The 25,996-nt window shown below is 40.9% G+C and overlaps 1 protein-coding gene across 1 annotated transcript in view; it reads left to right on the top strand.

The window, feature by feature from the left end:
- PLD1 (phospholipase D1) overlaps positions 1 to 25,996 on the top strand; it is a 132,557-nt gene that overhangs the window by 31,281 nt on the left and 75,280 nt on the right. Inside the window, exons 2-5 of the mRNA XM_058189149.1 lie at positions 16,028 to 16,210; positions 20,347 to 20,474; positions 21,594 to 21,739; positions 24,571 to 24,679. Of these exons, the coding sequence (XP_058045132.1) occupies positions 16,057 to 16,210; positions 20,347 to 20,474; positions 21,594 to 21,739; positions 24,571 to 24,679 (537 nt within the window). The 5' untranslated portion in view covers positions 16,028 to 16,056. The remainder of the gene's footprint in view (positions 1 to 16,027; positions 16,211 to 20,346; positions 20,475 to 21,593; positions 21,740 to 24,570; positions 24,680 to 25,996) is intronic.

Genomic DNA, 25,996 nt, shown 5'->3' with positions numbered 1-25,996 from the left:
ATCGTTGTCCAGTATCCATGGTAGCTTCTATTTTGGAGTAAAATGCCCACAAGTATTTTAAAAAGAGCTGGCAAAGTTGTAATGAATTTTTGCCTTGTTCGTTTCTTTTCTCCTGAACTTTTATCATCTCAAGAACATTTTTTTGTCATTTGGTTTTAAATTAGATTAGATTACCAGAGTTGGAAGGAACTTTGTAGGTCATCTAGTCCAACTACCACCCAAGCAGGAGACCCTACACCATTTCTGACAAATGGCAGTTCAATCTCTTCCTGAAAGCCTCCAGTGGTGAAGCTCCCACAACTTCCAAAGGCAAGCTGTTCCATTGGTTGATTGTTCTCACTGTCAGAAAGTTCCTCCTTATTTCTAGGTTGAATCTCTCCTTGGTCAGTTTCCATCCATTATTCCTTGTCTGGCCTTCAGGTGCCTTGGAAAATAACTTGACCCCTTCCCCTCTGTGTCATCCCTTCAAATATTATAACATTGCTTTCATGTCTCCCCGGTCTTTCTCTTCACTAGACAAGCCACACCCAGTTCCTGTAACCATTCTTATGTTTTAGTCTCCAGTCCCCTAATCATCCTGGTTGCTCTTCTCTGCACTTTTTTTTAGAGTCTCAACATCTTTTTTATAGTGTGGTGACCAAAACTGGATGCAATATTCCAAGTGGAATCTTACTAAGGCTTTATAGAACAGTATTAGCACCTCACTTGATCTTGATTGTATCCCTCTGTTAATTGGTTGTCCCAAAAGTGTTTTTTCAAAAGCAATAGCAATAGCACTTAGACTTATATACCACTTCGCAATGCCTTACAGCCTCTCTAAGCAGTTTACAGAGTCAGCCTATGGCCCCCAACAATCTGGGACCTCATTTTAACAACCTCAGAAGGATGGAAGGCTGAGACAACCTTGAGCCGGTTAGAATCGAACTGGCAGCCGGCAGTCAGCAGAAGTAGCCTGCAGTACTGCATTCTAACCACTGCAACTCCATAGCAAAAGACAATCCATTTGCACTACTCAGGTGACCCTGAGGGCACAGTTAAACCTCCAAGTGACCTCAACGACTTTCAGAAAGAGTGCTAATGACCAGATGACTGTAACAAATATAAATGCTTCTATTCTCCATCATTCAGTCAGAGTTGAAGAAAATTCTTGGATGAGAAGTGAAACTCCTCCAAGGAAAAACAAAGAAACACATATTTGCCTTTTGAAAAAGCACCTTCGGGACATTTTTAAAAAAATAAAGCTTCCAGTCCAGGGGAAATCGCGGCTGTTCTGACAAACAATAAACAAAGCACCCTCAGCCTTCCCATTCTCCAGATGTGCAGACTTCAATCTCACAATTCTCACGGTGTTGTGGGAATGCGGTGAGTTCCATTGAGGAATTCTGGGAGTCAAAAGTCTACATATTTGGAAGGCAGCTAGGTAAGGGAGGACTATGCCAAGTCCTTTGAGCAACTAAATTAGAGTTATTTTGAGTTGATCTAAACTCTGTGACTTTTGTAGACACATCTGTGTAATTTTCTTGGCAACAGCGTGAAAGCATTTCCTTCATCCAAGATGCTTTTTGACTTCTAATCAAGTTAGAAGTTCAAATCATTCTTTCCTTGTTGAAATTCTTTAGGGAGGCATTCGCTCCAGAGACAGGGTAAAATATGTCTTGAAAAATGTCACTTGCCTTCAGCCTACTCTTACTAGAAAATTCATATGCTTCTTAAAGCTTTGTTCACAGTAACATTGGTTTTCATTGTTTTCAGTGAAATGCCGTGAGTGGTACCAGTGAATTAGAAGAACAAGATATAAATTGCTTAATTAATTGAGCAATCAACTCTGGAAATGTAGGCATTTGGAGATGGAATGGATTCTGCAGGGCATTTGAAAATTGAATGAATACCTCATGTGTGGATGCTGTTGCCGTTCACAATCTATATTAGTGTTATGATTTATTTCTGGTTTAATAGAAGTGGCCTGCAATGCAATGTCTTCTTAAACTGGAATGGACAGGGTAAGGCATTTGAGAGGGAACTTTAGTTTGGGGATAAGTTCGTGTGTGCAATAGGTTCATCATCACGGTTCTAGAGGTTTGCCCTTTCAGTGTTTCTAGGGGTAGTCTTCCGGGCGTACGCATGTGCACTGGGTGGCTGCTCTTTTGGTTTCTGGCACACACACACACACCGTTTCAGCACTCAGTGCCAAAAAATTTCGCCAACACTGCACTAGAACAAAGGTGTCAAATTTGTGATGTCACATTGTCGTCACGTGGCGTATGACGATTTTTTCCCCCTTCGTTAAAACGGGTGGGCATGGCCAGCGCGTGACGCATCCGGCCCGCGGGCCGCGAGTTTGACGCCCCTGCACTACAAAGTAAATTTGGTTGGGCTGTTTACTGTTGGCTTGTTTCACAATTTCTTGATTGAGGTATTGTTAACTCATTGATTATTGTTCTGATGTTAATCTTGGTGTTAAACTATGCAGCAATGTTACCTAATTTGGGTAATTAAATGTCTGCAAGAAAACAACCAAGCTCAGAGAGGACCTCTCATGTACATATGTCTCCACAATTCTACCTAATGACTACACCATACATGCTGTTCTGAAAGAGGCTTTGCTGGTGCCCTGAATACAAGAGTTCATCCTGCAACATCATGTTGCAAATTCCATTTGTAATTCTTTTTTCCTTCTTTGCTGGATTAAAGATCAGATCATGTTGTAATTCTAGTGCCAGCCTGGCGTTTATCTCAGAGTACATTCCTTCTCCAAGTGGGTCGCTATCCACGTGAACACTGGTATTGTTTGCACAAAGTTCATAAAACCTTTTCCTTATCATGCTTTTAATTATTTATCACAGAGTTCTAGTTAAGCTATTCATTATCAGCAGGCAGTAAAGGCGGAAATGAGAACCATCTTCTTAATCAGCTGTACCATCCTGTGCTTGGCACAACCAAGTTCTGCTTCTCCAATTAATAAGGATTGTCCATTAATTAGTCAGCTATTAAGTCCTGTTCAACACCTGTTTCCAACAGAATAGCTTGCAAGATGTTATAAGAATATTTCTATCCTATCCTGCTTTGATACGTTTAGTAGGGCTTACATAGAGGTAGTCCTGGATTTACAACAGTTCATTTAGTGACCATTTGAAGTTGCTACAGCTTCAAGTTGCTACTGAAAAAAGTGATTTATGGCCATTTTTCACACTTACGACCATTACAGCATCCCCGTGGTCATGTGGTTTACATTCAGATGCTTGCAACTGACTCACATTTATAATGGTGGCAGTGTCCCAGAGTCACATGATCCAATTTTGCGATGTTTCTGACAAGCGGAGTCAACGGGGAAACCAGATTCACTTAACAACTGCGTTACTAATTTAAAAATTGCAGTGATTCACTTGACAAACCTGGTGAGAAAATTTGTAAAATGGGGCAAACTAACTTTTACTAATTTCTCACTTAGCAACGTAAGTTTTGGGCTCAATTGTGGTCATATGTTGAGGACTGCCTGTATGTGTAAGTGTACAGGTAGTTCTTGGCTTACGACCACAATTGGGAACAGAATTTCCCTTTCTAAGCGAAGCAGTTGTTCAGTGAGTCACGCCTGATTTTACAACCTTTTTTGTCATGGCTGTTAAACAAATCACTGCAATTGTTAAGTGAGTCACATGGTCATTAAGCAAATCTGGATTCCCCCATTGGCTTTTGCTTGTTGGAAGTTGGTTGGGAAGTTCACAAATGGTGATTACATGACTTCTGGACGTTGCAACCATTGTAAATACGTATCAGTTTTTAAGCATTTGAATTTTGATCATGTGACGGTAGGATTGCTGCATCAGTCGCAAGTGTGAGGACTAGTCATAATCATTTTTTTTCAGTACCTTTGTAAGTTCAAATTGTTGCTAAACGAAAGATTCCTTGAAAATGTAAGGCGAAGTTATTTGTCATTTATTACTGTTGTATGTACAGGAAGTCCTCGATTTATGATTACAACTGAGCCCGAAATGTCTGTTGTTAAGTGAGACATTTGTTAAGTGATTTTTGCCCCATTTTACGACCTTTCTTGTCACCGTTGTTCAGTGAGTCACTGCAGTTGATAAGTTGGTCACATGGTTGTTAAGTGAATCTGGCTTCCCCATTGATTTTGCTTGTCAAAAGGTGGCAAAAGGGGATCACGTGACTTTGGGAGACAGCAATGGGCATAAGTATGAACCAGTTGCCAAGCATCTGAATTTTGATCGCATGATCATGGGGCTGTTACAAAGGTTGTAAGTGTGAAAAATGGTCGTAAGCAGTGGTGGGATTCAGCCAGTTCGCACCACTTCGGGAGAACCACGTTGCTCCCGGGTAACACCACTCCTGCGCAGTCTGCACTGGCTACCTGTGGTCTTCCGGGTGCGCTTCAAGGTTTTGGTTACCACCTTCAAAGCGCTCCATGGCTTAGGGCCCGGGTACTTACGGGACCGCCTGCTGTTTCCACATGCCTCCCACCGACCCGTACGCTCTCACAGAGAGGGTCTTCTCAGGGTGCCGTCCGCCAAGCAGTGTCGGCTGGCAGCCCCCAGGGGAAGGTCCTTCTCTGTGGGAGCACCTACTCTCTGGAACGAACTTCCCCCCCGGTTTACGCCAATTGCCTGACCTGCGGACCTTTCGCCGGGAACTGAAAACTTATTTATTTATCCAAGCGGGACTGGCCTGATTTTTAAATTCTAAATTTTAAATTTTAAATTTTAAATTGTAATTTTATTGAGTATTTTATATGGTCAATTGGGCGGTTTTAATTTCGGCCTTTTATTGAATAAGCTTTTTAATTGTTATTTTAATATGTATATTAATTGTTTTAAATGAAGGCTGTACACCGCCCTGAGTCCTTCGGGAGAAGGGCGGTATAAAAGTTTAATTAATTAAATAAATAAATAAAATAAATAAATAAATAAATAAATAAATAAATAAAACCAGTTGTTAACTTTCTGAGCAGTTTGGTGGTTTTTGGAAGAAATCATTAGGGCAGAGAACCGGTTGTTAAATTATTTGAATCCCACTACTGGTCATAAGTCACTTTTTCCAGTCCTGTTGCAACTTTGAACGGTCGCTAAATGAACTGTTGTAAGTCGAGGATTACCTGTATTGTTATGTGCTGCATACTCTGCCTCAGCAAAAACAGAGATTCCTTTTCTGATTTTAGTCCTTTCCCATTGAGTTCAGCATCCATTTTTTTTGTCTTTGAAGCCGAGCCACAGCTTGTCCCTGATGTGAAAATAAAGAAGTATCAATTCATTTCCTTTTAATTATTTCCATATATCCCCAGGAGCCACAGTTGAATGCGTTCAGTTGCAATGCTATTTGGATGTTTTTTACTTTTATTACTTCTATCTATCATGGGAAATACCAACAGCCTTGATAAATTATTCTTTCAGAGTAAAAAGAAGGAAAGTTCTCAATAATGTGACTGTAGGTTTCCAGGCTGCATGACGATGCGAAGTAATAAAATGGCATGAATCCGAGATCGCAAACAAACAAAAGAAGCAGACATAATTGCTGTCTGTTTCTTTTTTAATCTTTAGTTTAATATGTTAAGAGTCTTAAAACAATCTTCTGAGTGCTTTGGGATCATTATAAATATCACGTTATATACTTCCATTTTAACTGTACTTCCATGTTATGCTTCCATTTTAATCTTAATGCCAAAACAGCATCGTCCAAATGCCAATAAGAACTTCGAATTTAGCTGAAGCACAAAATAAGAAAAAAAAAAAAGACTGAAATGTTTAGCTTGACACTTCTCAAAGAATGCTCACTGGCCGTAAAATACTTATCATGGAGAAAGTTTTGGTAGCCAACAAGGACATTGATATTTTGGGGGAGGCCAGGCATTGCAAATGGGATAGTCTGTCTACATATGTAGCTGGAAATATTTATTTAACTATGAGACGCTCATTTCAAGACTGACAACACATTCCTCCTGTGTTCTCCACCTTAAAAAGGCAGGAAACGGTGTTATCCATTTTCAGCAGTCATAGAGGGAGACTGAGGACAACAGAAGCTGTCTTCAATCTATACTATTGTGAGATTTCTTTATTGCATGTACCGTGCCGTTTGTTTGCTTTAAATTTAGAGCAAAGGTGAGCAACCAGTGGTGTTCATGGGACAGAGTTCATGGGACAGATTTGGCAAGATGGCAGGTGGAATGTTGTAAAGCAGGTTCTAACTCTTTCATATGTACAATTTATTTAACCAGCAGCAATCCTCAGAACACTTCTAGTGCACAGGGCCATCTTCTAACCATGATCCAGAAATGTGCATCGTGCGGTGTTTTAGACCTCTCTTGGTTTTGTCCAAGTTTCCTTTCACCGCAGCCCCTTAGGCTGCTTCCTATTAGAGTCAGAGCCCTATTTAAGCTCTGGTCCTGGTGGATGGCTTCACTCCCTGTCCCACCACCTGGCTTGCCATGCTCCTGTTTTTATTCAGTTGATAGGCCAAAAAAATGCTTTTAAAAGTAAAAAAAAAAAGCCTCTGATGATCGCACGGCTCAGCCTGGATCATCAGAGCCTTTTAAAAGCATTTTTCTACAACCTCTTCGGCCGAAGAGGTTGTAGAAAAAATGCTTTTAAAAGGTTCCTCTGACGATCCCAGCTCAGTTGCCTGATCGTCAGAGGCTTTTCTGTAGAAAAAATGCTTTTAAAAGTAAAAAAAAAAAAAAGTTGGCCACGCCCACCCAGTCACATTACCCCCCCTCCCCAAGCCACGCCCACAGAACCAGTGGTAACAAATTCTACATTTCACCACTGCCTCACTGTTTTTCCTTCCTTGGTGAGTGTAATCTTTTGTCTCCAACATGTTCTCCACTCCTGTTACAACAACCGATACAGAAAGTCCCACTTCCATTGGGACATATTACCCTGCTGTGAATAATACATTTCATAAATAAATAAAATAACATGAATAAAAGATGGCCTTGCTAGGATTTCTTCACCATGGGCACTTTCTATGCCTTTGTTGTGACCCAGACTCGAGCAGGTAGCAACAAACGCAGTCCTTAGTAAAAATACACTTTATTCAAACAGCTGGGAATTAATTCATTCCCAGCGCCGGGTAACTCAAAACGAAACAAAGGCTTCACAAACAAACAGTCTTTGGTTATCTTAAACCTGGTTAATCTGGATAACTGCCAAGGTCTTTTCTGATAAACGTCCAGAGCAGAGAACAGAGCAAAGAGAGCAGCTGCAACATTGCTTTCCGGCAAACTGAGACACCGGTGCTGGTCTCCTTTTAAACCTTATGGGAGGGGCCAATTATCTCTTGGCCCTACTCCCGAGGTGACCTCTCTGCTTGAGCTGCTCCTGCCTTCTGGCAGCTCGCCTCATGCAGGCATTAGGAACAGGCTTATCGCAGTCCGATTCCGCCGACAGCTCCCCAGGCTGCAGATCACAACAGCCCTCTAGAAGCAAAAGAAAATCTCCCAGCTGTTCCTGTAAGTGCAGCCATGGCAAACGGTTATGGCTGATACTCCAAGCTTTTCTTTTTTTTTTTAAATCTGTAAATTGCAGAAAAACCTGTCTCCATGGAACCGGTCTCTGGTGCCCAAAGATTGGGAGCCACTGACTTAGTGAGACGGGTGATGCGTAAATAGGATGGATGGATGGATGGATAGATGGATGGATGGATGGATGGATGGATGGATGGATGGATGGATGATGGATTGATGGATAGAGGGATGGATGGATGGATGGATGGATGGATGGATGATGGATGATGGATGGATGGAGAGAAAGGGAGAGATAAGCAAGGTATCTTAAAAGCTAATGAGGGCCAGTTCTATGTGCCTTTGAATGACAAATCCCTTGAATGGGATTTCCTGACTTAGGCAGAATGGCTAAAATAGGTTAAAGGGAAAAGAATTTCTCTTTCTGCCATGTCGTCTCATGATAAAAGTATATGATGCAATTATTGATTGAAAGTTATGACTCTGGAAGGATCATGAGGTTTCTTTGTGAGTTTTATGTTACTCATTAAATAAAAAAAAAGGAAAGAAAATCATAAAAGTATGAACCGTACAAAAGGTTGCAGTGGTGAATTCTCTGTTCAGGGCACCAGCTAGCTGTTCAGTCAGAAATAACATTGGCCAAACATCAAAACATAGACATAGAATATAAAAGTTGAAGGGACCTTGAATATCATAGACCAACCATCTGTCCAATGCAGGAATCCAATACTAAAGCTTTCCCGACAGATGCTTATTCAGCTTCTTTAAAAAAAAAAAAAAGTTCAAAAAGAAGAATCCACCACCTCTGGAGGCAATCTGGCTATGTTGAGCAGTTCTTATTTTTAGGAAAAAGTGATGTTTGATCAACACTTCTGATGTCCAGTGAGTAATCTACCCCCTTGTAATTTAAATCCATTGCTTCCTGAAAAATTCTAGTGCTTTGTCTACATGGTAGCCCTATAGATACCTGAAGACAGCTCTCATGTCTCTTCTCCAAGTTAAAGATACCAGAGGTGAGAGTTGTTTCCAGTTTAATAAAATGCCTAGTACCTAACTCGAAAAGAATCAACAAATCCTTCTCTTCCCAAAAGAACCCAGGGTTCTTCCCTCCCCATCAAGGATGATTTTAGACCATCTCAACCTTTTGGGGCCCGCCAGCGGCCAGCAGATCTGGCAGCAGATTCGGACAGTGAGAAGGTTAGGAGGAACATGGGCCAGTCCTAGAGTCTGGGGAAGGCTCTGACGAGGGCTCTGCATTGGAGGCAGAGATGGGGCCAGGGCCATCTGATAGATGTCAGCTGCCTTTAGAGTTGGACATCAGTGAGGCAGAAGAACAGTGAGGCCACTTTCCAAGCATGATAAAGGTCGGTAATTGTGAACTATCTTGAAAGACTCTGGGAGAGGAAAGACTTTGTTGGAGAGGAATTCACTGTAAATTAAATAAAAGGGGGCTTATCAGGACAAGAACTTGGCTTCCCTGCTGGGGAAGCCTACATCAGAATACAAGCATGGAAGCTAACTGAACAACTTTAAGGTAATAACTTCAGTTACCTTCTCTCAGACTATTTGAGGAACAACATCAGAGCACTCTGTCCAGAAGAATGCAATGCTACGAGCAGTTAAGATAAACTGCCCAGAATCCTCAAACTCCCATGACTCTGGTTTCTTTTGGGAAGAGGAGACAGACCATATCTGTTGATTCTTTTGAAATTAGCTACCGGTACTAGACATCTTATTAAAATCTTACTATTACTAGACATCTTATTAAACATATTATTAAAGAATTATTGCAGAACTGGGCATGGCTAGTCTAGCGAAGAGAAGGACCAGGGGTGAAATGATACCAGATTCCAATATTTGAGGCACTGTGATAGAGAAGAGTGGGACAACCTATTTTCCAAAGCACCTGAAGACCAGACAGGGAATAATGGATGGAAACTGATCAAGGAGAGATTCAGCCTAGAAATAAGGAGAATTTTTCTGACAGTGAGAACAATGAACCAATAGAAGAGAAGTTGCCTTCGGAAGTTTTGGGTGCTCCATCACCAGAGGCTTTCAAGAAAAGATTGGACAGCCACTTGTCAGAAATAGGATAGGGTCTCCTGTTTGACTATGGGGTTAGGCTAGATGGCCCTCCAAGGTTCCTTCCAACTCTGTTATTCTATTAAACTGGAAAAGAACTCTCACCTTTGGTATCTTCAACTTGGAGAAGAGACATGAGAGTTGTCTTCAAGTATTTGAAGGGCTGAGATGGAGGAAGACACATGCCACCCATAAAAGTGAGAAGCATAGTTTAAAGAAAAAAATTATATATTGGTATGAACCTCTTTTGAAAGTATAATATTCACTGGAATTCTCTGTCATTACTTCAACCTTCTTCCTATTCCTAATTCCTAATTTATTCTAATCAAAAGTTATGATTAGCCACTCCCAGTCTAGACTCTTCTTACCAGCACTTCCAATTCCCTCCTATAATGTTTCGTTTCATTTAGTTTTTGTATCTGTTTTCTTGTACTTGCCTAAGCACCAGGATGGAGTTATTTTGGCTGCAAAAATATAGACATTAGACGAGCGAGTTCACAGTTTAAACAAATATTTAAATGTTTGCTTTCAAAGCATTTTTTTTTCTGTCACAAGAAGAAATAACTATTGTCAGCAATTAACATATTTGTTGGCATGCTTGTCTGTTTCTTTTCTTAGAAGGTACTGAGAATTTTCAATCAGCCAATTTAACAAAAGTGGGTGTCCCATCATTAGTTTGTCTATAATCCCAAGAAAGTTTTTCCGGGCTACATGCAAATCAAAGGATCTCCCTATTTTCCAATAAATAAAAAAGAAATATCCAGGATACCCAATGCAGTGTCCATGGACACTATTGCTGCAGGCAATAGAGCTCCACAGTGTTTAGGATTCAAAGGCATAATCTACTTTAGAGTGGGGGGTGGTGCTGTATGATTATGACATCGTGTCAGCAACCCTTTAATCCAGCTATGTCTTTTCACAAGATCACACAGCAACTTGAAATTAGTTTGGCCCATGGATGAAATGCTCCCGGTTCAGACCGGATCGCCCAATCTGGTAGCGATGGCGGTGCGTGGTTTGGAGAACCGGTAGAAAAAATCCCTGCCCTCCACCCCACATGCCCAGCTGAGCCGCGCAATCATCAGAGATTTTGGGTTTTTTTGTTTGTTTTTTTACTTTTAAAAGCATTTTTTCCTTCGGCCGAAAAAATGCATTTAAAAGTTAAAAAAAAGCCTCTGATGATTGCACAGCTGAGCAGGGATAGTCAGAACCCTTTACAAGCATGTTTTCTACAAGCTCTTCGGCCGAATAGGTTGTAGAAAAAATGCTTTTAAAATATTCTGGCGATCAGGCAACTCATCTGGGATTGTCAGAACCCTTTAAAAGCTTTTTTTTCCTCTGGTGATCCCAGGTGAGTTGCCTGATCATCACAGGCTTTTAAAAACATTTGTTTACAACCTCTTTGGCTGAGGAGATTGTAGAAAAAATGCTTTTAAAAGTTAAAAAAAAAAAGTTGGCCACGCCCATCCAGTCACATAACCCACCACCACCAAGCCACACCCACAGAACCGTTAGTAACAAATTTTACATTTCACCCATGGGTTGGCCTAAGGAGTTGAAGATTTTTCGAAATGACCATCAGAGCATTAGTATTTCCTATATTATGATTAACACGCTCTAATACTAAGGAGTTTTACTCCCCCTCCTCACCTGAAAAGAAATCCGTTCCAAATGGAACGGACAAGCAGAGGAGAGGAGTTTCACTTTCAGTTTTTACTTTCACAGCAGCAACCAGGGGATAGGATAGGGGAGGCTTCTGTGGGGCAAGCTTGAGGGAGAGAAGGGGATAGGATAGGAGACGTTTCTGTGAGGCAAGGCTGAGGGAGAGAAGGGGGATAGGATAAGATAGGCTTCTGTGGGGCAAAACTGAAGGAGAGAAGGGGAGAGGAGAGGTTGATCATAACTACTCATTAATTTTCAAGCCGTAAGTGTCATATTATCAAGCCGATTCACATAGTTCCGTAGCGGAGCACAGGTATTCAGCTAGTATAGAGATATAGTAGCTATATGGTAATAAAGTTGAATAATCAACTCATTCCTTGGCTCTTGCCACCGACTCTACGTTCCTTTTCAACATTTATCTTTGCAAACAGGTAGATTAAACAAGGTCATATATAGGTCATATAAAGGAAGAGGGAGGCTTAATACTTGATTTCCCGTTGCTTTGTCTTTGGCTTCTGAACAATGAACAAAATGGATGATGGCATATTCTGCTAATTGTAACTATTGTTCCAAAGCAAAACAAAACAAAACACACCACCCACAAACAAGAAAAACCAGTAACTCATCTCTTTGTCTTGAGGGGAAATGACCCAGAAGACTATATCCAAGGGAAAAATGCATGGCTTTTCATACAGTTTGTACAAGAAAAACTGGAATTGCAACTCTCTGTTTCTGTTAGACCCTTTCTGAAGCATGGGCTTTGACTGTTCTTTTTCTCGTGTGGTCTTTTTTCACTTTTGAACATACCTAAGCCATACAGGGACACGATGGCTCAGTGGCTAAAACACTGAGCTTGTCAATCAAAAGATCGGCAGTTCAGTGGTTCAAATCCCTAGTGTTGCATAATGGGATGAGCTCCTGTTACTTGTCCCAGCTTCTGCCAACCTAGCAGTTCGAAAGCATGTAAAAATGCAAGTAGAAAAATAGGGACCACCTTTGGTGGAAGGTAACAATGTTCCGTGCGCCTTTGGCATTTAGTCATGCCGGCCACATGACCATGGAGACGTCTTCGGACAGCATTGGCTCTTCGGCTTTGAAACAGAGATGAGCACCACCCCCTGGAGTCGGGAACGACTAGCACATATGTGCAAGGAGAACCTTTACCTTTAAGCTTAGCACTGGTTGCAAAGAGTGTGCGCACATACCGTGTCTTGTTTTGGAGCTGCGTCCCTTAAAAGATTCAGGTATAGAATAGAACAGAACAGAACAGAATAGAACGCAACAGAACAGAATAGAATTCTTTATTGGCCAAGTGTGATTGGACACACAAGGAATTTGTCTTGGTGCACATGCTCTCAGAGCAGTGGTGAAATGCAATTTTTTTTATGACTGGTTCTGTGGGCGTGGCTTGGTGGGCATGGTGTGGCTTGGTGGGCATGGCTTGGTGGACATGGCAGGGGAAGGATACTGTAAAATCTCCATTTGCACCCCACTCCAGGGGAAGGATATTACAAAATCTATATTCCCACCCCACTCCAGGGGAAGGATTCTGCAAACTCCCCATTCCCTTCCCACTCTGGGACCAGCCAGAGGTGTATTTGCCAGTTCTCTGAACTACTCAAAATTTCCGCTACCTGTTCTCCGAACTTTTCAAAATTTCTGTTACCGGTTCTCCAGAACCTGTCAGAACCTGCTGTCTCAGAGTATATAAAAGAAAAGATACATTTGTTAAGAATCATAAGGTACAACATTTAATGATAGTCATAGGGAAACAGTCAATATAAATCTTAAAGATACCAGCAACAAGGTTACAGTCATAGTCATAAGTGGGAGGAGATGGGTGATAGGAACGATGAGAATGCAGACTTAGTAACTAGTTTGACAGTGTTGAGAGAATTATTTGTTTAGCAAAGTGATGGCGCTCGGGGAAAAACTGTTCTTGTGTCTCGTTGTTCTGGTGTGCAGTGCTCTATAGCGTTTTGAGGGTAGGAGCTGAAACAGTTTATGTCCAGGATGTGAGGGGTCTGTAAATATTTCCACAGCCCTCTTTTTGACTCGTGCAGTATACAGGTCCTCAATGGAAGGCAGGTTGCTAGTAATTGTTTTTTTGGCAGTTCTAATTATCCTCTGAAGTCTGTGTCTGTCTTGCTGGGTTGTGGAACCTTGTTGCTGCTGAATATTTTAAAGGAAGAGAACACTAAAATTGCTTACTTAATTAAATATGTATGCCAATTCCAGGCTTTTACATTTAAGATGGCTGGGATTAGCATGGCAGGAACAAAGAGATAATGGGACAGAGAGGTAATTCATTTAAAAAATTAATCAGTATATGGGCAGGTTAGTGGATATATGTCAGACCTAGCCCAAGACAAAGTAAAACTAAGAAAAAACTTTTTTAAAAAAATGAGAAATACAAATTTGTTTGTTGCTGTTGTTTTTTTCCTGTTCTTGCTAAGAAATCACTCCCTCTGTGTGTGCTACAGAAGAGGATTCTTGGAAGAATCCTATATCTTGTGGATCTTCATCATTTTAAAAACTATCAGTATTAAACTGAGCACATAATGATTCTCATTTATACATAGTGCAGGTAATCCTCAAGTTACAACAGTTCATTTAGTGACCATTCAAAGTTACAACAGCATTGGGGGGAAAAAAGACTTATGACCGTTTTTCACAGTTACAACCTTTGCAGCATCCTCACGATCATGTGATCAAAATTCAGATGCCTGGCAACTCGTTCATACTTATGACCGTTGCTGCCTCCCAAGGTCACGTGATCCCCTTTTGCCACCTTCTGACAAGCAAAGTCAATGTGGAAGCCAGATTCATGTAACAATCGGGTTGCTAACTTATCAACTGCAGTGATTCACTTAACGATGGTGGCAAGAAAGGTTGTAAAATGGGGCAAAACTCACTTGACAAATGTCTCGCTTAACAATGGAAATTGGGGGCTCGATTGTGATCGTAAGTCGAGGACTACCTATACATGATCAAAACATCAGAAATCGAGCACGTACAACCACTGGTATCCCATACACAGCTGATTCTCACTTGGTCAATAGCCTTCCTTCTTGAACTTTTGCTTCGCTGGCTGGGGGATTCTGGGAGTTGAAGTCCATCCATCTTTAAGTCACCAAGATTGAGAAATGATGGGACTATGCCATTTGCTTCTCCACACCATGAGGGCGATGAAATACTGACCTTGAGTTCTGAGACTTTTTCTCAATGGAAATGCCAAATCTACAAATCTGATTGGCCAGAATTAGACAAAGGAGATAGCTTAAGCAACACCATGCTCAGATCCTGCTAGGCACCTTGTATAAGATTCTTCATTCTTTTAATTTTGGAATTCTCTAGACCAGGGGTCTCCAACCTTGGCAACTTTAAGACTTGTAGACTTCAGCAAAGCTGGCTGAGGAATTCTGGGAGCTGAAGTCCACATGTCTTAAAGATGCCAAGGTTGCAGACTCCTGCTCTGGACCATTCACACATCGTGTGATGCTTTGTTTATACTTAATCAAGAAAAATAGTTTATATCCCAGCAATCCACATGAAATTGAATCACATGGAACTCCTCATGTTGTTTGGCCCTTGCTAAGTTTATATCATAGTGATGTCTCTTATATGTTATATGTTCAGTAATGTACATATTGAAAGAGAATCAGAAGTAAGTTCTCCAGAGAGAGTTTTCTTTGATGGGCAAAATTAGCAAGCATGCTATGGGATTTTTCCATTAATGTTCCATTTGTATCACCTTTCTATCTCCCTCAAGATGGAAAATAAATATTTACTAGTCTTGTATCTCTCATGTGAGCGGTGTGGTGGCCTAGTGGTGAAGATGCTCACCTCTCACTCGGAAGAGTGAGAGTTCAATCCTAGGTAGCAACAGATGTCCTAGGGCACAAAGAAAAAAATACCTGCTGCGAACTTGTCAGAAAGGACACCTGGATGAGCTCCATCCAGTCCCCCCGAATAGGGACTACAGGGTTATAAAAACAGAGGGTATCTATCAGTGATGAAATCTAATTTTTTTTACTACCGGTTCTGTGGGTGTGGCTTGGTGGGCGTGGTGTGACTTGATGGGTGTGGCTTGGTTGGTGTTGCAGGGGAAGGATACTGCAAAATCTCCATTCCGACCCCACTCCAGGGAAAGGATACTGCAAAATCCCCATTCCCTCCCCACTCTTGGAGGAAGAATATTACAAAATCTCCATTCCTACTCCATTCTGGGTAGGAGGTGGTATTTGCTGGTTCTCTGAACTACTCAAAATTTCTGCTACCAGTTCTCTGAACTGCTCAAAATTTCTGCTACCGGTTCTCCGAACGGCCCAAAAATTCTGCTACCGGTTCTCCGCCCAAAATTTCTGCTATCGGTTCTCCAGAACCTCCTGGATTTCACCCCTGGTATCTATCTCTCATACCTGGGTTACATGAAGACATAAATTATTTTTTCTGATACAACAGTGGCAACAGGAACTTGGCTGGTCATCTGCTCCTTAGACAAACTTTTGGCTGTATTTTTTTTAAATATAATATTTTTTTTAATATTTTTTATTTTAAATACAAATAATACAAACATAGTACATATAGATCTAAATGCAAAAAAAGGGGAAAAATACAAATATTAAAGTGCACCTCTCCCATCCGGGTGACTTGAGTTACTCCATCCTGTTTGAGCTCTTTTTATCATAGAAAGAAAGACAGCCGGTTGAATTTCTTGGCCAAGCGGGCACACAGATAAATCTTTGGTGAAGCAACAAACTCCAGTTCTAACCACCACAGTAATGCATTTTCTTTGCTCCTTCTCTCAAACAGCCCCTTGTGCGCAAGAGTAAACCTTTAAGATGTCTCTCGCCAATAGAAAGCAAGTGAGCACTTCAGCACTGAGAAAAATCGCTGCCGACATGAGTAACTTAATCGAAAGTCTTGACTCAAGGGAGCTGCATTTTGAAGGGGAAGAATTGGATAGTGATGTGGTACACGATCCAAAAGCTCCTGGTAAGTCAATCGCACAAGTGTATAAAATGCTTCTTTGAAACCCGTGTTCTTTTTTTAAAAAAAGGTTGATAGTTCTTACTGAATTAGGGGGAAGAGAAATCAAATGTGATTGAATTACACTGAATCCAGGAATTTTGATGCTCTCTGTGAGCAACCATCCTGCCTGATATTTCTCTTTCCTGTACTACTGTAACTAACAACTAAACTCCTTCTTATACCAACTAAAAACCAAAAGTCTATATTTAATAACTCCAAAAGCTGGTTTTCTTTTAAGCGAGGGGGAGAGAATTTTTCAGGTGATGAAACCTCCCAAATACCCAACAGATCGCAGAAAGGTCTTCTTCTGTTCATCAGAAAGGAAAAGTTTGAAAATTTGGACCCAGTTTTTTTTTCCCCCTTCAAACTTTTCAGGGATTTTTTGGTAACTGGGTTAAGAGAGTAATGGGAGTTTTTATGTTCAAAAGACTTGCAGCCCCATTCTTTCCCTTGTTCTGTAGTTTAAATATGAAACTCTGAAAATTTAGCCCTCTTGACACTGGGTTTCAGAAATGACATCTTGCACTGCTTTGGAACCAAAAAGGAAGTGCTGGGCAGTGCATGACAATCCCAGCTGAGCCGCACGATCATCAGAGGCTTTTTTTTCTTTTAAAAGCATTTTTGGCCCAAGAAAAAATGCTTTTAAAAGTAAAAAAAAACAACCAACCTCTGATGATCACGCGGCTCAACTGGGCATGGGCGGGGGGGCAGGGATTTTTGCTACCAGTTCTCCAAACTACCTGCCGCCATCGCTACCAGATCAGGCAATCTGGTCCGAACTGGGAGCATTTTACCCCTGGATTTGTTATGTGAGAGTGTGTGTGTGAAAGAGAGAGGGAGGGAGAGAGAGGGAGGGAGGGGGAGAGAGAGAGAGAGAGAGAATGAGAATTGTTATCTGAAAATGGAACCAAACATTTTTAATAATGGGGAGGACTCAGTATGGAATCTGAAATGGAATCATCTGTTCTCTTAATTCAGTGTTTGTCAGGCTTATCAATTTTAAGATGTGTAGATTTCAACTCTCAGAATTCCCCAGTCCACACATCTTAAAATTGGGGAAAAAAAAAACCAACCTCTGATGATCACGCGGCTCAACTGGGCATGGGCGGGGGGGCAGGGATTTTTGCTACCAGTTCTCCAAACTACCTGCCGCCATCGCTACCAGATCAGGCAATCTGGTCCGAACTGGGAGCATTTTACCCCTGGATTTGTTATGTGAGAGTGTGTGTGTGAAAGAGAGAGGGAGGGAGAGAGAGGGAGGGAGGGGGAGAGAGAGAGAGAGAGAGAATGAGAATTGTTATCTGAAAATGGAACCAAACATTTTTAATAATGGGGAGGACTCAGTATGGAATCTGAAATGGAATCATCTGTTCTCTTAATTCAGTGTTTGTCAGGCTTATCAATTTTAAGATGTGTAGATTTCAACTCTCAGAATTCCCCAGTCCACACATCTTAAAATTGGGGGAAAAAAAAAAAAACCTGTCCTGAATCATTCTGAAATATAGTAATGACACAGAATCGGAACTAGAGTTGAGACAGACTTGGAATTTTCTAATCTACTCAGAGCTTTCTCTTCAAAGAGGTTTGCTAATAACTGCAATAAATTAGGACTACGAGATACGAATTGCAAAAAAAAAATTAAAAAAAATCCACATGACCATTAGATGGAAGGAAAGAGATACAGAAAACCTCAGGCCTTCCCCATTATTTAGCAATTACTGTGTTTGGATTGCCATGGCTGAGGTTGATAGTGCTAGATAAACTACACAATGACAGATAAATATCAAATAATTGAGAAGGAGAAACCGTACGCATAATATAGTGGTAGAATTCAAATTTTTTTACTATCGGTTCTGGGGGCGTGGCTTGGGGGCGTGGCTTGGGGGGCATGACAGGGGAAGGATACTGCAAAATCCCCATTACTTTCTCACCCCTGGGGGAAGGATATTGCAAAATCTCCATTTCCACCCCACTCTAGGGCCAGCCAGAGGTGGTATTTGCCGGTTCCCCAAACTATTCAAAATTTTCACTACCGGTTCTCCAGAACCTGCTGAATAGCATCCTTGTAGTGTTCCCACTTCTATCTAGCTGAAGTTATTCATGTCCAAAGGCCATCATGAAATCAGTGCAACAAGTTAACTATAGACAACTTAAGTCCTGTTGTTTTGCGTGACCTGGTTCATTCAGTGTGCTGTAATGTGATGTGTTTCACTTAGAGCAGTGGTTCTCAACCTGTGGGTCACGACCCCGTTGAGGGTTGAATGATGATTTGCCAGGGGTCGCCTAAGACCATTGGAAATATGGGAAGTATACTTGCGAGTCGAAGAATCGCGCTTCAATGGTTGACTCCACAAGCCAGCTGCAGGCTCTTCAAATCGCTAGCTGAATTTGGCTTCAGGCGCGATGAATTAAAAAAGAGAGAAATCTTTGCTCTGATGTCTCCCTTTCAAGCCAGCTGCAATCACTCCCAATCGCTAGCCTAATCTGGCTTCAGGCGCGATAAACTTAATAGGGGAGGAGCCTCTGTTTTAATGCCTCCGTCCTCAAGGCAATCGCAAGCAGTTCAGATCGCTAGCCAATACGGCTTCAGGCACAATAAATTCAAAACGAAAATAATTTTATGGTTGGGGTCGCCACATCATGTGGAATTGTATTAAAGGGATCGCAGCACTATAAAGGTTGAGAACCACTGACTTAGAGCTTAGAGTCCTTCGGGAGAAGGGCGGTATAAAAATTTAAATAATAAATAATAAATAAATAATAGAGGCACTCAATCAACTGTGTTTTATTCAAAACCTGTGGTTTAGTGTAATATGCAAACCATATGGTAATTAACATCAAATATCATTGTTAAAAAGCTCCTTCGTTTATACCAATTATATGTGGGCTGTCTTGGATTGTGTGGAGACTACTGTCATTGAGTCCCTGATTATCAGAGGTGGGTGGGACACATAATCAGAATGGGCAACCACTATATGCCTTGCCAGTTGCTCTACACTTGTACTGAAATCTGGGAAGAGACCTTGAGGTCAACCACGCAAGTACTACACAAATGCTACGAAAGAAACATTTTGCCATTGTGACATTCAGCCAGGGGAAATAGAAACTACAGTTATTGAGAGAATCTGCTGATGGCCCTGTGGTATGAAGTTTCCACCAGAAAACCATGAGTGACATCACCCACAGCTACTACGACATTGGACTTCCATGGCCCTGACTGTGGGTGATGTCGCCTATGGTTTTTTATCTATCAGTTTTGGTGTCACTCTGTTCAAAACTGGTGGAGGCTTCAAATATCTATATCTATAGGTGTAGAGAAGATAGATAGATAGATAGATAGATAGATAGATAGATAGATAGATAGATAGATAGATAGATAGATAGATAGATAGATGATGGATGGACGAAAGGATGATAGATGGAGACAGAGATATATATTTGAACTCTCTACCAGTTTTGAAGAGAGGTGCCACCAAAAACTGATAGAAAACCATGAGCGACATCAGCTGTGTTTTATTCATCAAAGTATGATTAGTAAACTGTAAGCTACTGTCTGATCTGATCCAGAGTGTGAACTGTGTTGTTTCTCCATGTCATATAATATATGTGGGTATATGCATAATTTTGTGTTTATTTATTTTGACGGGTTTATGTAATATTATATTGGAGGTGGTGACCCTTTGAAAGCTGTAGGAAACGAAATTTCATTTTAATGTATGCTGTACAGTCAAAGTGACAATAAAGTTATTCTAAGTCTAAGAATAATGTTTCGCAGTAGAAGAACCCAGATTCAGCCCCTCATATACCCATTCATACAATTAATTAATTTAAGTGTTTGTTGTGAAACTTGTATTACTTTTTTTTTTCTTTCAAACATTTCCCTCCAATTCACCCTTTTGGCTGGTTTCTTTTTTAAAGGGGAAGTGACTAATACAAAATAATCCGGAGCTTTTATTTATTTGAAGGGAGCTTGGCTGAAGGACACATTGTGCTGCCATTCTGTCTCGATCTGTCATTTAACTGCTTTTGCTGTAACCTGTTCAACGTGCACTTTAAAACCCATGTAAAGAACTGATACCCGGCCATCTCATTATTTGCAGTGGGCATTCCATTCTCAGCCATTTATAACACTAAAGGATTTAAAGAGCCTCACGTGCAGCTCTACCTAACCGGGTGTCCCATTCGAGTACGGGTTCTAGAAGTGGAGCGTTTTACGTCAACAACCAAGGTCAGACCTAGCTCTCTCTGAACTCTCAATCATACTTTCATGTTTTAGCAAGGCTGCAGGAGGCCTAGTGCAGGGGTCTGCAAACTTGGCTCTTTTAAGACTTGTGGACTTCAACTCCCAGAGTCCCTCAGCCAGCAAAGCTGGCTGAGGAACTCTGGAAGTTGAAGTCCACAAGCTTAAAAGAGCCAAGTTTGCAGACCCGTGGCCTAGTGGGTTGAGTTATTTTTAATGGAAGACTTAACTTAAAAAAAAGCGTCAGATACCATGTTTAAATGCTTTTTAATCTAATCCATAGAAATGGCTGCTCAGGAAGGTTTCTGTGCGCCATTTTTAGAAGTTGGTACACCTGATGATTAGCATTGAAATCTTAACCTTTAATCGAGATAAATTTTTCCTCAAATGATAAATTTTCCCCAAAAGTGATAGATAGAGGGAGAAAGGAAAGGAGAAGATTTTTTTTATTATTATTAAATTTATATGGCACTGGTTTCACTATCCAAGTCAGTGGAGAAGCCACAGTCACTTAACAACTGTGTTACTAACGTAATTTTGGCAAGAAAAGTCATAAAATGGAGCAAAACTCACTTAACTGTCTTGCTTAGCAACAGAAAATTTGGGCTCGGTTGTGCCTATAAGTCAAGAACTACTTGTATTAAATGAGAGTTTAGGTTAATACTCTAACCCGGGGGTGTCAAACTCAATTTCATTGAGGGCTGCATCAGGGTTATGGTTGGCCTTGAGGCGCCAGCCGGGCATGCCCAACTGGGTGGATGTGGCCAACTGGATGGGCATGGCCAGCTTGATGCCACTCACTGGACGTGGCCAACTAGGTGGGTGTGGCCACCTTGATGCCACTCTCCAAACTGCTGGCATGTTTTCTCTTCACAATGGATAGACCAGGCCGAAGCCATGCAGGCCAGCCCCTTATATTTTCTGGGCCAGATCCAACCACATTGCAAGCCAAATCCAGCCCATGGGCCTTGTGTTTGACATCCCTGCTCTAACCCTATTGTATGGTCAGTAATGGACTCTTTGTAGAATCAGCTTAAAGCTGCTACAATTAGAAAATGACTAAATAATCTTCCTTTGAGTCTTTAATGTCTGTTTTCCTTTTTGAAGGTGCCAAGTCCACGTGTTTACACCATTGAGCTGACCCATGCAGAGTTTACATGGCAAGTGAAAAGGAAATACAAGCATTTTCAGGAGCTGCATAGAGAACTCCTTCGATACAAAGCTTTTATCCGAATTCCCATCCCAACACGGAGGTGATTGCATGCCATCTTTCTAAACAGGGATTTGTTTGGAGTGTAGAGTGAAGAAAAGCACTCATGGCTACCCAGTTTTCATCCGGTGATATGCTATGATTTGTTGAGAGCTCAGCACGTTGTGTTGGATATGTGATTTTTCTCTCAGATTTGTATCAGCTTTAGCACGACAGTAGTCTTAGTATATCTGTACCACCATTTGCCAAGAAGTTTCTTGATGGCATAGTTGGTTCTTTCTCATTTTTTAAAAGGAAGAACATATTATGAGGTTGGATAAGCTAAAAGAGAGTGAATTATCTAAAATTGGTAATTATTTGAATTATAAACATCCAGATGGCTAGCTTTGTTGAGCAGGTGCTATCAAAGAACTACAGGAGATTCTGAATTTTTACCATTAATTTTTTTCAGGATTTTTTCTGTCTAGGTATCTCTTAACTTAACTTCCTAGGTATCTAGGTATCTCTAACTTCCTGGCCGAGCAAGATTTTTGAACCTGAATTTCTCATAAACTCATGCTGTAACCCAGAGTTTGGTAGGTAGGTCTCCATGGAGTCACCCAGCATATTTAATGAGTCCCTAAAGACTCTCCAGACATTGCTGTTGTGATCATATTAACACTGTTCTGACCCTATCCCTGCTTTAACAACTACTGTTTTTCAGTTATTAAAACAAAGGTTTTATGGTTTCGAACACAATGTTTCAAAAAGTTGCAGATATCTTTGCCAAAATTTCAGAAGGCCAAGAATTGGCTTCATGTAATTAAGTTTCTTTGGGATTACATGGGAGTGAGATAGTAAAAATATGCAATGGCTTAAAAGCATTTATAAACATCTGTATCAAAGACTCATGCACTATTATTATAGTTAATCACAAAATCAACCAGATGTTTAGATTGGTTTTGGCATTTTTGCCCTTCCTCCATGGACTTGCAATAGGCAGATATTGTTATTTCATAACATTAAAAGTATCGTCACAATTTTCTGGTTTCTAGGTCAGCATCTTAATCTCTACATCAAACTAATTCTTATAATGCTTGCTTATTATTGCTGAGAAGCAGGTGATCACTGTGATTCTAGTAAATTCTTTGGCGGTAAGTCCTGAAGAAGACTGCTACAGCTAATAGAGATTCTCTTCAAAAAAGTAAAAGTGCTAAGAAGGCAGTTTTTATTTTATTTATTTAATTTATTTATTTGTCGAGTACATATTAGATAATATATATAAGTAGAAGCATGAATTGAATACATAAAATGAATACAACTAAAGGGAACATTAGGACAGGGACGGTAGGCACACTGGTGCTCTTATGCACGTCCCTTACAGATCTCTTAGGAATGGGGTGAAGTGAACAGTAAAATTAACATTTGTGGGATTTTGGGATGAGACCACAGAGTCAGGTAGTGCATTCCAGACATTGACCACTCTGTTGCTGAAGTCATATTTTCTGCAATCGAGTTTGGTGCGGTTTACCTTGAGTTTGTATCTATTGTGTGCTCGTATATTGTTGTGGTTGAAGTTTTATGGACGTAACAATCACAAAAAAGTAACCTCTTGCTTTTATCTACTGTGTTCTGGGTGCTTTTGAGATAGTATTGAGTCCTGGACAAATCCCTGCAGTTTTCTTGGCAAAATTTCAGAAGTTGTTTGGCTTTGACTCCTTGTTAGGGATGGGAGGGTGCGATGGGCTCACCATCATCCAACCAGCTTCCAGCTCTAAGGCAGGACTAGACCTCATGGTCTCTTAGTTTCTAGCTTGATGCTAGAAACCACTGCATCAAACTGGCTCTCTCTTTACTATCCGCTAGTACTACTACTACCTACTATCTACTAGATGACCTAGAAAAATGATTGTGAATGTTCAGTTCAGAGATGATTGAAGTCATCACTTTAGGACCAAAGTAATTGTTTTAAATGGTCAAGCTGTATCAGAGACTGCCAGATTGATTTGGTTCGGAGATGTCATGACCGCCTTCTGTTACCTCATGCCTCCCACCGACCCGTACGCTCGCACAGAGAGGGCCTTCTCAGGGTGCCGTCCGCCAGACAATGTCGGCTGGCGGCCCCCAGAGGAAGATCCTTCTCTGTGGGGGCCCCCACTCTTTGGAACGAACTCCCCCCTGGTTTACGTCAAATTCCTGACCTTCGGACTTTTCGCCGCGAACTGAAAACATATTTGTTTGTTCGTGCGGGGCTTTCTTAAATTGTTTAATTTTAAATTTTAAATTTTCTCTCTGGTTTTAATTGGGGTTTTTAGATTTTTAATTCTTAATTATTTCGGCCATACTGTATAATAAGTTTTTTAATTGTATTTTAACTGTATATTGTTCTTTTTTATCCTGGCTGTACACCGCCCTGAGTCCTTCGGGAGAAGGGCGGTTTATAAATCCAATAAATAATAATAATAATAATAATTCACCCATAGATTAGAATATCTAAATTGGCCTGATTTAGATATCTGAATTTTGTTGAATCGATTCCAAATTAACTGGGTGATTCTAGATAGGTCAATCAGTAATCCAAATGAATTTTATGATTTTAATTGTTTGGACATGTCTATTGGCTAAGACAGAACTTAATCATTTATGTAAGTGAGGTGTGGTAAAAGGTATATTGTAGCACTTTGGTATATTTTGTGGTGGATGAAGAAACAAGACTGAAGGTGCACATGCAGTTAATATATCCATGTATGGTTTATGTTATCTTTCCCAGTAATTAAAGGCATTTGAATCATTAGCTGCAAATGTTTTCTTTTAAACAATGAGGATTTTTTTTCTGTTGCCACTGCTGGGACACATTCCAGTGCATGCAATCAAATCAATGTTGTATTTTTTTAGACACACTGTGCGGAGACAGACTGTCAAAAGGGGAGAAGCAAGACAAATGCCGAGTCTTCCACGCACCTCTGAAAACATGGTCAGAGAAGATCATCTCTCCAGTAGAAGAGTAAGATCCTTCATCTGAAAAATAAGTTTTAAGGGGGTTTTTTTAACGTTAATGTTAGTTTTCGGCTCCAACACGAAAAAGTCATCAATACATCACTTGACAACGATTTTGACACCTCTGTTCTAGACTCATGGTTTACCAGTTGAAGCTATTCCTAGGAAAGCTGGTGCTGGTGGCCATCTTAATTACAAGACACTTAGACCCTAAAGATATTTCCTTCAGGAAGGTATTGTAAAGACTATTAAAATTGGGGAAGGAAGGAGAACTTGGAGATGCAATGATATAGTCCAGAGACCGAAGGAAAACCTGAGAAAGATATCCCTTGATTTTGTTTAGTATGAAGGAGGAAGGGAAGGGAAGGGGAGGAAGTGGGGAGGAGGGGACAGAGAGCGAGAGTTGAATAGAATTTCAAGGTTCTGTTATTCCATCTTTTTTCCAATAAAGTAGCATTCCAGGAATCCTTGAATTGCTTGTTTTTTGACCTCCCCTAACTTAAAAACCTTGTAAATCCCACTGTAGATGGGATTGGTTTGAAGACAATGCAGCTGTCTGCGTGTTAGCGGTCTGATGTCGTCATACCGGACCAGCAGTTCAACATTGCATTTGTTGTTGGTTATTTCCAAATAACAATCAAGTTCCTGATTAAAGTGTAAAAAGCCTATATGGATTAGGACCAAGAGCAGGGTTGAAATCCAGCTGGTTCTGATAGGTTCTGGAGAATCAGCAGCAGAAATTTTGAGCAGTTCGGAGAACCAGTAGTGGAAAGTTTGAGTAGTTCGGAGAACCGGCAAATAACACCTTTGGCTGACCCCAGAGTGGGATGGGAATGGAGATTTTACAATATCCTTCCCCCAGGAGTGGGGAGGGAATGGGGATTTTGCAGTATCCTTCCCCTGGAGTGGGCTAGGAATGGAAATTTTGCAATACCCTTCCCCTGCCACACCCACCAAGCTACATCACACCCACCAAGCCATGCCCACAGAACTGGTGGTAAAAAAAATTTGGATTTCACCAATGGCCAAGAGTATCTTTTCAAGGTTGCCTCTCTCATCTGAGATATGGAACAAAAGATACAACAAAGAGCAGCATCTGAAATGCGAGCAGTACCCTCACTTTTGATGTTCATGGGCCTGCATTCAGAAACTGAGCAAGTTTGAGGAGATGCTGGTCTCTGGAATAGGCACTGGTAGTAAATGATTATTACAGGTAGTCCTGGGCTTATGATCACAGCTGGGACCAGAATTTCCATTCTTAAGCAAAGCATTAGTTGAATCAGTTGTAGCCAATTTCACAACCTTTTATGCCATGGTTAAGTGA

The sequence above is a fragment of the Ahaetulla prasina genome, chromosome 6, assembly GCF_028640845.1.
Source record: "Ahaetulla prasina isolate Xishuangbanna chromosome 6, ASM2864084v1, whole genome shotgun sequence".
Taxonomy (NCBI): Eukaryota; Metazoa; Chordata; class Lepidosauria; order Squamata; family Colubridae; genus Ahaetulla; species Ahaetulla prasina.
This window is presented reverse-complemented; position numbering and strand designations above follow the sequence as displayed.